This window comes from Trachemys scripta, chromosome 18 (genome assembly GCF_013100865.1).
Source record: "Trachemys scripta elegans isolate TJP31775 chromosome 18, CAS_Tse_1.0, whole genome shotgun sequence".
NCBI lineage: Eukaryota > Metazoa > Chordata > Testudines > Emydidae > Trachemys > Trachemys scripta.
In genome coordinates this window covers 305,757-318,959 of record NC_048315.1, presented here as the reverse complement: position 1 = coordinate 318,959, position 13,203 = coordinate 305,757, and the positions used below count along the sequence as shown (strand labels likewise).

Here is a 13,203-nt window from a genome sequence, read left to right as displayed (position 1 = left end):
AGTGCGACCACCCTTACAAATTAAAAACTTTTTAATATATTTAACACTGTTATAAATGCTGGATGCAAAGCGGGGTTTGGGGTGCAGGCTGACAGCTCGTGACACCCCATATAATAACCTCACAACCCCCGAGGGGTCCCAACCCCCAGTTTGAGAACCTCTGGGCTAGATGGACAATGTAGGCACCAAATCTTTTTATTCAAAAGCATTGTCTTCAAGGGCCCAACTTTGTTCTTTAATAAAAGAATATCCTTTGGGTTGATACACTCATATTTTGAGCCCATTTTCTTACAACTTAAAACAAAATGTGTTCAGTTTTTTTTCTTATCTGAATGTGAAAACTAATTTTCATTACTTCATAAGAACATAACGAATTACTGTCATCATCCTGTCTCTTGGCATGGCCTATACCAGATACTTCAGAGGAAGATTCAAGAAACCTCAGAGCACAAAGCTATGAAATGCTTTCTCTGTGGGCAGGTTATCTTCCTAAACCCCATAATTTAGTGGCTGACTCTTGCTAAAACATGAATTTATATCCCATTTTAAAAAAAACAGACGTGCCTTATCTAATACAACTGTGGATGTTTCTATTATCCGTATAAGAACATAAGAATGGCACTACTGGGGCAGACCAAAGGTCCATCTGGCCCAGTATCCTGTCTTCCAACATTGGCCAGGGACAGGTGCCCCAGAGGGAATGAACAGAACTGGTAGTCATCAAGTGATCCGTCATTCACAGCTCCTGGCTGACAGAGGCTAGGGACACCATTCCTGCCCATCCTGGCTTGATGGACATATCCTCTATGAATTTATCTAGTTCTTTTTTTACCCTGTTATGGTCTTGGCCTTCACAATATCATCTGGCAAGGAGTTCCACAGGTTGACTGTACATTATGTGAAGAAATACTTCCTTTTATTTGTTTTAAACCTGCTGCCTATTAATTTCATTTGGTGACCCTTAGTTCTTGTGTTTATGAGAAGTAGTAAACAACACTTCCTTATCTACTTTCTTTACACCAGTCATGATTTTATAAATCTCTAATCCTTTCATGAAGCCCTCTTAAGATCTTGGCTTCAGTGGCATCCTGTGGCTGAGTTCCACAGGTTAATTATGTATGTTTTCCTTTTATCAGTTTTAAATTTTCTGCCTTTCAATTTAATTGGATGTCCCTTTGTTTTTGTATAATGAGAAGATAAATAGGACCTCCTGATATATCTTGTCTACACCATTCAGTCTGTGTATTTCTGTCATGTCCTGTTGTCTTCATCTCCTTTCTAAACTAAACAATCCCAATTTTTTTACCCTATCTTCATCAGAATTCTCTCCATACCTGTAATCATCTGTTGCCTTTCTCTGCCCCTCTTCTATTTCTACTATACTTTGAGAGATAGTTATCAGAGCTCAATATGGCATTCATAGATACAATTTTTAAGTTCAGAGGAGAGTCACTATGATCATTTAATCTGACCTGCATATGACATGCCATAGAACTCCATCCAACTAGTAATTCCTGAATAGAGACACATAATTTATGGTTGAACTACAATATAACTTCTAGAAAGACATCAACTCTTGATTGAAAGACTTCAAATTGATCACATCCCTTGGTGAGCTATTCTAATGGTTAATTACACACAGCTACACTTAAAATAAATTTACACATACTTTCCTGTTTGAATTTTTGTAGCATCAGCTTCTAGCCACTGGATCTTGTTATACCTTTGAGGGCATTACACTGATTTATGTAATGGCCTTGTGGTATTTTTCTCACTCATTTTTTATACATGAAAACTCTTTTTTTTGCTGTTTGACTTTTGCCACACTATGATGCCCAAGTTTCCCTCCCGTCTTCTAGAACCCATTAAGGTGTATGAGTAGTTTATATTATTCCTTGAAATGTACATTACCTTGCATTTGTTAACATTAAATTTTATCTGCCTTTTTGTTGCCTGTTCATCTAGCTTTGTTAGATCTTTTTGTAGTTCATTACCCATCTCTTTTGGTTAGTCAAAACTATAATTGTCATCAGCATGTTTTGACACCACTGTTTACCCACGTTTCCAGATTAATATATCAAACACTGGACATAGTGGAGAACATTGGGTCTTTCCACAGTTGAAAATCTTATTTTCCTTTTCTTAGCCAGTTTCTATCTTTGTAAGATTGTTCAGCATGCCAAAAAGTCTGATCACTTAACTTTTGTTAAAGCCCAAACTAGGCCTATAAATTGTCAGCAGAGACTAATGTTGCCTTGCAAAGTTCTGGGGAGAAACAAATGGCCTGATGTTTTTAATAAATTAATATATGATACTTCACATTTGCAGTCCATTATTTTTCTGGACTGCTGGGACACCACAGGGAAGTTTTCAGTTGCTTTAAATCAGTGGCACTCAACCTTTCCAGACTATTGTACCCCTTTCAGGAGTCTGATTTGTCTTGCATACCTCCAAGTTTCATCTAACTTAAAAACTACTTGCTTACAAAATCAGACAGAAAAATTACAAAAGTGTGACAGCACACTGTTAACTGAAAAATTGCTTACTTTCTCATTTTTACCATATAATTATAAAATAAATCAATTGGAATATAATATTGTACTTGCATTTCAGTGTATAGTATATAGAGCGGTATAAACAAGTCATTGTCTGTATGAAATTTTAGTTTGTGCTGCCTTCGCTAGTGCTTTTTATGTAGCCTGTTGTAAAACTAGGCAAATATCTAGATGAGTTGATGTACCCCCTGGAAGTCCTCTGCATACTCCCAGGGGTACACATACCCCTGGTTGAGAACCACTGCTTTAAATCGTCCATAAAGGTATGTTTGAAACAGCTTTTTAAATAAAGATTGTAAAATATTTAATCTGTGAATTTAATTTGTTACCAAATTGCTTTAATATTTACAAGATCTGCAGGGCACATTGCAATGGAGAAATTAGCTCCTGACCATCAGGAGTCTTATACTTATCTTTATCTTTATTTTCAGGGGGCAGAAGACACTGTTTTGGTTTAAGTAAGAAGAAAACTCTCTGGCTTTCTTAGATTGTAGATATTGCAGAATCAAAACAAAGCTCAGATATTTTGATTTGATTCTTGTGAAATATTTGAAAATCAGACTTCTGATTTTCTGCAGGAATTTCCTGAATCTAATTGAAAGTTGTAGCATCATCTTCTCTGCTGTAGCACTTCAAGAGAATCACTGAGACTAATCTTAATTTATTAGTCTGGACTGAAAGCACTAGGCTCTTTATCTGAGCACGAACAGATAGCAGTGGTGTAAGCCGCTGTAAAATTCAGTAACTAACAAATATAAGTAATTATGCAACTTGAGAAATCTTGACACAGTAATTAATGTGGCATTGGTTTGTTAAATATGAATATCATATACTCTCTCTTTGTAACTCAAGTTACTTCACTTAAATACCTCTAACATGTGCATTCAGTTTCTGTTAATATTGAGTTTTTTTGATTCACCTAAGGTGGGGGACAGGCAGACATTTTTGCATTCTGAGTATGTTCACAAAGGATGCTTTAAACCAGCCAACCACTATCTTTCAATGGATTGGTATATTTTATATTATTCTGGATAGTGGTGTATATGTTCTGAGCTTCCCTTCTCTATGTGGTTATTCCATATCATCAGATAAAGGAGACAGTGTATTAACTTTGTATTCAGGCTCTTCATTTTGGTATTGGCTTGCACAGCAGAGCAGATGTACTGCAGCTTTTAAAGATTTCTGTCAGTTTGTATTATTACTGGAATACATGGGATTGGTTCCCTCATGTGTACAGTTACTTAATCACTTAAAATCCTTCCAGTTCTCATTTAAGGTGAGTCAGACCTGCATGTAGGGAGGGGAAAGGGTGCTGAATTTTAATCTGAGCAGTACCTCTGGTTTATGGTAGTTTGTTTAAAATTGTCAAACTGACAGTTTTCCTTACGCATCATGCTCCTTTAACCCTTGTAATTCAATTCAATGCAATGCATTCTAATTCCTCTTCCATAGGATATGATTTTTTCTCCATTTCACTGTGAAGTGATATAGCCATACAGAGGACTGTTGCTTTAAAGTCATCTTCCCATCATAGAGAGAATCTGGAAAGGCTCGTTTCTTCTCTTGTTGTTGATATATGGTATAAAAGGAAACTCCAAACCATAGTGGTTGCAGTTTTGACATGACACATGGTTGCAGGCTACTTAGATGCAAGAATCTGCTGCCTGTAGACAAACTTTCCTCTACTAGATGTTATAAAGCATTTTATTAGGGAAAAGCTTGTGTACTAAGTATAAAAATTATGCTATCATTATAACGCACTGGAGTAGCTTGCCAGAATCCATTGCTGTCTCTCTTCTACATAACAGGTGATAATAGTATGGAAAAGCTACTAGCTACATAATTAGCATCAGTGAAGCTCTCCAGATGGCTATTAATACAAAATTATTCCTGTTCTTTTAAAAATATTGGAACCAAGAATATATAAAAAAAATACTCGACATGTGACACAACTCAGCAAAAGGCAGGAAGTGTCTGACGGGTGCTGTACCCTCCCCAAGGATGGCCATTGGCTTGAGGTCAGGACAGTTTCTGCATTAACTGTAGACTCTTGCATGTTCTTGGAGTGAGTTCTAGGAGAAAGCATCATTTCCTGTATGAAACTGACTGACTAATCCAATCCCACACTCCTTCATTTTATTTCTTTCCAGTTAGAGGGACCCATGAAAGCTGATCTCTTACAGTGGAGTTCAATTGAAATAAAATAAACCGTGGGTCTGGTTGTAGTGCATGCTAGAGCAGAATTGTAAAATGAAGTTGAGATGTGATTGCTTTGAATGTTATAATAATTTTTGACAATTTTGGATCAACTTTGAATTAGATGTTCTATAGTTACATAACGTTGTAGCTTTTGGCCACTGTTTTTTCTTCTCTTTTCATCCACTCTGCTTATACTCCTTGTAGTGGGAAGAAACGGAAGCCAGCATGGACAGATCGAATTCTTTGGAGGGTGAAGAATCTCTCCCAGCATCCATCAGAGGATGGAGATTTGTCTGAAGGAGAGCAGACAATCTCTGTGACCCTGAATAACTATATCAGTCACATGAGCTATGGCATCAGTGATCACAAACCTGTAACAGGAACCTTTGGGCTTCAGGTATTGTTCCATTTTTATAATTCTGGAGCCAATATCTCCCCATTAAGAAATGGTAATCTTAAAGGCAAAACTAAAATTAATTCTAATTTACGGAATTTAATTCTCTGAATCATTTTATGTAAGTCATAAGCAGAAATATGACAAACACAACAAGATGAAGCCCTGCTGGTTGCAGTCACACAGACATTTTCTTATGGATTACAGAATTTGTTTGCACTGGCTTTTTTTTTACAAATGAGCAAAGGCTTCTTCATCCTCAGACTTTTAGGTTCATGACTCAGGTTGAGAATTTCTCTTCCTTAATGGCTTCCTCTTCCTGAGAGGCAAGTCGCACAGAGTGAAGTAGGTATTTCAGGGATTCTAGAACTTTTATTAAGCCTTTGCTCCTGCATATAATCATAGAAATGTAGAGCTGAGAAGGCCCTCAAGTGGTCATCTAGTCCATCACTCCACACTCAGGCAGGATTAAGTATACCTAGACTAACACTGACAGTTGTTTTACTATCCTGGTCTCAACAGTGATGGGGGTTCTACAACCTCTATAACAGGTAACCTGTTTGAGTGCTTAACTATCATTTTAGTTAGAAAGCTTTTCCTGATATCCAACCTAAATCTCCCTTGCTGCAAACTAAGCAAATTACTTCCTGTTTTGCCCTGATATGGAGAACAATGGATTATTGTCCTTTTTATAACAACTTTTTACATATTTGAAGACTGTTATCATCCCTCCTCCTCCTCCCCTCCATCTGTCTCTTCTCTAGCCTAACATGCCCAGTTCTTTCTCCCTTTCTTCACAGGTCATGTTTTCTAAACCTCTTATTTTTGTAGCTCTCCTCTGGGACTCACTTCAGTTTGTTCACTTTTTTCTTAAAGGACACAGAATTCTAGCTGAGGCCTCCCCACTGCTGAATAGTGCTGAACAGTTATTTCTTGTTCTTACATATGACACTCCCATTAATACATCCCAGAATGACATTTTCCTTTTTCATATCAGCATCACACTATTGGCTCATATTCAATTTGTAGTCTGCTATAACCCCCAGATCCTTTTCTGACATACTGCTGCGTAGCCAGTTATTTTCCCTTTTTCTGTATAAGTATGTTTGTTTAATTTTCCTTTCCTATGTGTAGTACTTGCACTTGTCTTTATTGAATTTCATCTTGTTGATTTCAGACCAATTCTCCAATTTATTAAAATAATTTTGAATTCTAATCTGGTCCTCCAGAGTGTTTGCAGCCTCTCTTACCCTCCCTCTTCCCCCCTCCCCCCCTCCGCTTGGTCACATCTGCAGATTTTATAAGCACACTCTCACTCCATCATCTACATTGTAAATTAAAATACTGAACGGTGTTGGACCCAGGATAAAGCTCTGCGGGACCCCACTTAATACACCTCTACCCCGATATAATGTGACCAAATATAACACGAATTCGAATAGAACGCGGTAAAGCAGTGCTCCTGGGGGCGGGGCTGCGCACTCCGGCAGATCAAAGCAAGTTCGAGATAACACGGTTTCACCTATAATGCGGTAAGATTTTTTGGCTCCCAAGGACAGCATTATATCAGGGTAGAGGTGTATGTCCTTCCCATTTGACAGCAAACAATTGACGATTACTCTTTGAGAACAGTTTTTCATTTAGTTGTGAACCCACCTTATAGTAACTTTACTTAGACCATATTTGCGTAGTTTGCTTATGAGAATGTCATGTGAGACTATCAGAAACCTTACTGAAGTCCAGCTATGTGATGTCTACTATCTCCCCCCCCTCCCCCCAATCCATCTGGTTACCCCATCAAATGTTCCCCTTCTCCTTATGCAACTAAGGGCCCACAACAGATCTTGCTGAGAACTAAAGGTAAAATATTGGGGGCTAGTCTACACCAGCAGTTCTCAACTGGGGGGCTGTGAGCCAGTTTCAGGGGGTCCCATAGTCCCGTGGGAGGAGTTGGGGTGGGCATGAGGGGCCATTGGCCCCCCCCTTCCAAAACTGCAGTGCCTTAACCAGAGTGGGACAGTCCCGGGGAGGCTCAGCACCCCTCAGGGTCCCGCCCCCGGCCAGGTTGCAGGTGGGAAGCTGAAGCCAGGCAGTGTGAGGCAGCTGCTGTTCTGGCTGGTGCCATGGAGCTCCCCCATCTCCTGCTGCTGCTGCCCAGGGCTGTGGCTGCTCCTCCGCTTCCAGCCCTCTGCTTGCGCAGCCAGTAAGAGCTGCCTGAGAGGAGGGATCTAGCTCTGGGGCCTGGAGAGCCTTTGGGGAGCAGTGACTGCAGGGGGGGCCCTCTGGCACCCAACCTCTAGCTACCCCTCTCCCGGCACCCTGAGTCAACCCCCTGCCTTCACACAGCCTCTAGCTATCCCTCTCCCGGCACCCTGAGCCATCCCCCTGCCTTCACACAGCCTCTAGCTACCCCTCTTCCTGCACACAGCTCCTAGCTGCCCCCTGCCTGCACCCTGAGCAGTTTTCAAACTTTTTATGCTGATCCCCTCCCCCCACCTTTGAGTTATAATATTTGGTTGCGCCTCCCCAACCCAGACATGGCCCACTGAGGTGAGTTGGGAGTGGAGGTGGGGCTCCCTCCTCTGGCCCCACGGTGCAGAGCTGGCTCGAGCCCCACCAGGCCCTCCTCCTCCCCCCTCTCCCCCCCCCCCCCCCCCCCCCCCCCAGTAGAAGTCAAAATATGCCAGAGCCCACCCACCTTCCCCTCTGTTCCCTGGGCCTGGAGTCTTTATAGCATGTTGGAGGGGCCTCAGAAAGAAAAAGGTTGAGAATCCCTGGTCTGCACTACAGATGCTACAGTGGCACAATTGTGCCAACGTAGACACTTCGTACATGGTTGGAAGGCTTTTTTTCCATTTCTGTAATTAATCCACCTCTCCAAGAGGTGGTAACTAAGTCGTCAGAAGAATTCTGCTGTCGACCTAGCTGAGGGGTCGGTCGATCTAACTAATTTTTCACACCGTTAAGGAACGTAACTAGGTAAATACCATTTTTCAGTGTAGACCAGGCCTAACTGATGGATATAAAGAGATGCATTATTTAAAACAGTCTTCCTTTTTGTCTAGATAAAGCCCCTTTTTTCCACTCCATTGGTCACTCTGAATCCTGAGGGTGAGTGGAATGCTGCACAGGATGTTCTAATCAGCTATTCCACGGTATCTGAATTTCCAAGCAGTACCTGGGACTGGATTGGGCTCTACCAGGTGACATTACCAGAATATCATGCCTCTCTGCAGAATGAAAATGCCTTTGCAGTAATGCAGATGGGGGGTTGGATATGGGGAAGTAGTTCATTTGGCATTGCATGCTTCCCTTAGTTAGAGACCTAATATGCAAGTTATTCTCTAGTGTCACTGGTCGCTGATAGCTTCAATATGCCTGGAACCAACTCTTGAATTATTAGTTATTTGGTACAATGCCTAGGTGGACAGAAAAATAAAGATTTTTAACATCCCTAGAAATAATATTTTGTAAAGTGTGATAAATTATTATTTATGCAAAATGTTCTAGGTATGAGACATAGTGAAGAATGATCCCTTCCCCAAAGTGCCCCTGCCTGCTGGTATAATGTAGCACGGGAGAACAGAAATGGACGGAAGAAGGTAGAGAGATTAGGGTACAGAAATCTCTCACTCACGCATGATAAATTGCTGACTAATGCTCAGCGCATGTTTTGAAAATAATTTAATTTTTAAAATGAATGTTTTTAGTTAGAATTATAGTAACATATACTAAAAAGCAGATATCTTACTCTCAGGTTTTCCATGTCCAGTTTGTCTTGCTTTACTTTTTAGAGAGCTGATGGCTTCTGTCTTCCCCTGCAGGTGGCATTCAGGCATGTGAATGACTATGTGACCTATGCCTGGGTAAAAGATGATGAAATTTCGTCCAGTGAAGATGTTACTCAAGTGAGGGAATTACCATTTATTTTAGTGTGGGCTTCTAATATTGTTGGGTTCAAGGGCTCCTGCCTCTGTTGTTTTTCCCCGTGCTCATTTTCAAGGCTCTGTATAAGAGTAATCTTTCTTCAACTGAAGGAATGCTAGCTGGTAATGGAGTAGGTCTTTGTATCCCATCTTCACCACTCCAACTGAGAGATATTGGAGACACAAGGTGGGTAAGTTAATATCTTTGATTAGAACAACTTCTGCTGGTGAGAGAGACAAGCTTTGAAGCCACACAGAGCTCTTCTTCAGGTCTGGGAAAGGTCTCCAAGTGTTGCAGCTAAATGCAAGGCAGAACAGATTGTTTAGCACAGGTAGTTAGCATATATTCTAAGGGGACATTCAAGGTAGAGTGGCCTGTTAACACCTCTGCAATTTTCAGAGTAGCAGCTGTGTTAGTCTGTATCCACAAAAAGAACAGGAGTACTTGTGGCACCTTAGAGACTAACAAATTTATTAGAGGACAAAAGCAGGGGGTTAGTCGGTTACAGATTATTGTAATAATAAACCATATACCCAGGGTCTCTGTTCAGTCCATGATTTTTAGTGTCTAGCAGAGTAAGCTCCCAGGCTCATCTTTTGAAAGTATTATGCAGATTTCCTTGAGGATGAAGACTGATAGGTCTCGATTGCTTTGTGAAAAGTGTTCACCCACGCTTCAGGCCTTCAGACAGTCTGCCAGCCTCTTCAAGCTCATAATCGGAAGCAAACTCCCCACAGATCAGGTCACACCAACTCCAAGCCTCACCATACCCTGCCGGAACAACCAATGCAAACCACACCTTTCAAGACCCATGGATCCTAAAAATACCTGTCATAACATGTGGCATACCTCATCAACAACGACGTGTGTGAAACCAGACAATCTCTATGCTTTTTGAATGAACTCTCAGAGGAAAATGATAAAAGGCAAAAACATCCTATTCTGTGGGTGAACACTTTTCACAAAGTGATCGCTCTATAACCTATCAGTCTTCATCCTCAAAAGAAACCAGCGCAACACATTCAAAAGATGAGCCTGGGAGCTTAAAGTTATAACTCTGTTAGACACTAAGGGTATGTCTTCACTGTCCGCTGGATCAGCAGGCAGCGATCGATCCAGCGGGGATCGATTTATTGCGTCTAGTCTAGAAGCAATAAATCGACCCCCGAGCGCTCTCCCATTGACTCCTGTACTCCAGCGTCACGAGAGGCGCAGACAGAGTCGATGGGGGAGCGGCAGCAGTCGACTCACTGCAGTGAAGATACCACGGTAAGTCAATCTAAGTAACTTAGATCGATTTCTCTCTCTCTCCCCTTCCCTCCCCCACCAGTGTAGACCAGGACTAAAAATCATGGACTGAACAGAGACCCTGGATTTATGGTTTATTACAACAATCTGTAACCTGCTACCCCCCTCCTCTGCAGTTGTAGGACAAAAGTTGTAACAGGCCACTCTACCTTAGAATATGTGCTAACTACTTAGGCTAAACATTCTGGTCCACCTTGCATTTAGCTGTGATGCTTGGAGTACTGAAGAAGAGCTCTGTGTGGCTTGAAAGCTGGTCTCTCTCACCAACAGAAGTTGGTCCAATAGAAGATATTACCTCACCCACCTTGTCTTACCGAGAGGGAGATTAATGTCAACGTACAAAAAGTTGAGCCAAAATACAGATTGTGAGGTAATGAGTGGCAGCCCATGACTTTATCTCTCTGGCATATCATGAGCAGAGAGAAGCCTGCAGAAACCTGCAGCATAGTAAGACTGAGCATTTTTGCACTTTCCTGGAAGAGATAAAGCTCTAGCCCCTGAATGAAGTGTTAAGAACTGCCTTTTCTCCCTCCCTGATTTACATGTATACAGTGGATCTGTTGTAAAGGCTCAGTATTGTCTTTTATGATCTAGTTCTAGTGGATGGTAAAGGCTGCTTTTTATTAATTGCTTTGTCAGTGGAATTGCTGATGGTTGTCTTCCTTTTTTCATGTTGACAGGTTTACATCAGTGCTGATGAGATCCCCCATGCAGGAGGAGAGTTTCTCCTTTGTTATTATAGCCATAATATGCAGTCTATAGCTGGTATGAGCCAGCCCTTCCAGGTAAAATGTTCTGGAGTTTTGGATAATGCTGAAGGAGTTGTGTGTGCCTTTCCTAGTATGTGCAGCTGGATGTTTGTGAAAACATATGAACTGCCATATTGGATCAGGCCAATGGCCTATCTAGCTAGGAGTTCTCAAACTGGGGGTTGGGACCCCTCAGCGGGTCGCGAGGTTCTTACATGGGGGGTCGCGAGCTGTCAGCCTCTACTCTGAACTCTGCTTCACCTCCAGCATTTATAATGGTGTTAAATAAATAAAAAAGTGTTTTTCATTTATAAGGGGGGTCACACTCAGGGGCTTTCTGTGTGAAAGGGATCACCAGTACAAAAGTTTGAGAACCATTGATCTAGCTCAGTGGTTCCCAAACTGGGGTTTGTGAACCCCGGGGGGTTCGCGAAATGTTACAGTGGGTTCTTGGGAAAAAATTCCCTAATGGCGGACAGAGCTGTCCCTAGGGACCCTGGGCAGCATGGGGCCAGCAGCCTGGAGCCCCTGAACTTCCAAGAGCTAAGCAAATCAAAGCAAGCCTATCTATCACACTGAGGAGATTTAAACTTGAAGACTCCTTATAAGAAATGGAAAGGGAGGTGGATATTTTTTGCTGATTTTAAAATTAAATAGGTAGCTAGTACTGTTTTTAAAATTATTATGAAGAACAAGTTTAAGCTTTGTTGTAACATGCGTTGTTTGCCTGGACTGCTCAAGACCTGAATGCTTGTGTAGGAGGAACTCTTTGAGTTGGCTCCGTAAATACCTTCATGCTGTTTCACATCTGATACTCCTTGATGAAACATAGGAGCCTTGTCTTATAACAGGCTTATTCAAAGTGATACAAGCTTTGAAAGTGAGATCTTGGAAGCGTGTTGCCATTTTCATAATGTAATAAAAATACTGTAATGATAAATAATAATTAATAATAGTGTGTAATAAGGATGTCATAAAAACAAATGTTATATTTCCAAGATCACTGCTTTTATAATTTATACTCAGGTAAAGGAGGAAATCCCTGGAAATATTCATTTTTAGAAGGGGGTTCACAAGACTTGACATTTTAGTGAAAGGGGTTCACAGGTTGTTAAAGTTTGGGAACCACTGATCTAGCTCAGTGTCCTGTCTCCGACAGAGCTTCAGGGGGAGTGTACAGAACAGGGCAGTTTTGGAGAGATCCACCCGTCTTCCCTTCCTGGTTTCTGGCAATCAGATGTTTAGGATTGCCCTGTGTATGGGGTTACATCCTCTACCATCTTGGTTAATACCATTGATGGACCTGTCCTCCATGAACTTACCTAGTTCTTTTTTTGAGCCCAGTTATACTTTTGGCCATCACAACATCCTCATGACAATGAGTTCCGCAGGTTAATTGTGCATTGTGTGAGATGTAAGAGGGAAATGTAGTGGTAAACCTCAAGCAAAGAAAGGTACTAATGCCCAGAAGGAATCTGAGTATTTATTATATCTGAATGTCACAGCGAAATAAGGCACAACTGGTTCACACACATAGGCTCCAGTTCATGAAACCTCAGACCTACTGTCACCTAGATGCCTGGCCCACAGAAAGATGGGAATTTAACCTAATTTTCTAAGAGCTACCTGGTTTCTGACTGCCTGTTCATCACTGAGCTCCCCTTAGGTACTCCTATGGGACATTTCTACAGCAATGGTTTCCAGGTGACTGGTCTTTTTAGTTGCATCTCCAGGCGTTCATTGTACCTCTGACCTTTCTTTTGTTCATCTACGAGGAGGTGACCCATCCTCACAGACTGTAGGAATACAGGTACACTGGAACATAAACAGCAGGTTATCTATCTGAGGAAAACGTTGCAAGTGCATAGACTACATGAAATGACTATTTCTTGCTTGTCCCTAAACCAGCATCTTTGCCAGAATCATTTTGACATATCTATACATAATCTGTCTTGCAGCTGGGGCTGTGTACTCTGGGATGCTTGAAACATCAGTGTCAGCACTATTGGGAGCCGGGGCTTTTGGGAGGTTTTCAAACTCAAAGTACTACATTGTGGGATGGCGTGAAGAG

General features: G+C 41.4%; 1 protein-coding gene and 1 long non-coding RNA gene across 11 annotated transcripts in view; one reads left to right on the top strand and one right to left on the bottom strand.

Annotated features, from left to right (window-relative positions):
* Positions 1-13,203, bottom strand: part of LOC117867705 — a 36,790-nt gene that overhangs the window by 8,772 nt on the left and 14,815 nt on the right. The gene's annotated exons all lie outside the window — the stretch shown is intronic.
* INPP5K (inositol polyphosphate-5-phosphatase K) overlaps positions 1-13,203 on the top strand; it is a 32,358-nt gene that overhangs the window by 16,371 nt on the left and 2,784 nt on the right. For 7 of the 10 annotated variants that reach the window (XM_034752931.1, XM_034752930.1, XM_034752933.1 and 4 more), the window contains exons 9-13: positions 2,987-3,013; positions 4,959-5,151; positions 8,214-8,351; positions 8,973-9,056; positions 11,064-11,168. In XM_034752931.1, the coding sequence (XP_034608822.1) occupies positions 2,987-3,013; positions 4,959-5,151; positions 8,214-8,351; positions 8,973-9,056; positions 11,064-11,168 (547 nt within the window). The remainder of the gene's footprint in view (positions 1-2,986; positions 3,014-4,958; positions 5,152-8,213; positions 8,352-8,972; positions 9,057-11,063; positions 11,169-13,203) is intronic. The other 3 variants (XM_034752934.1, XM_034752938.1, XM_034752937.1) reach the window with 2 other exon arrangements.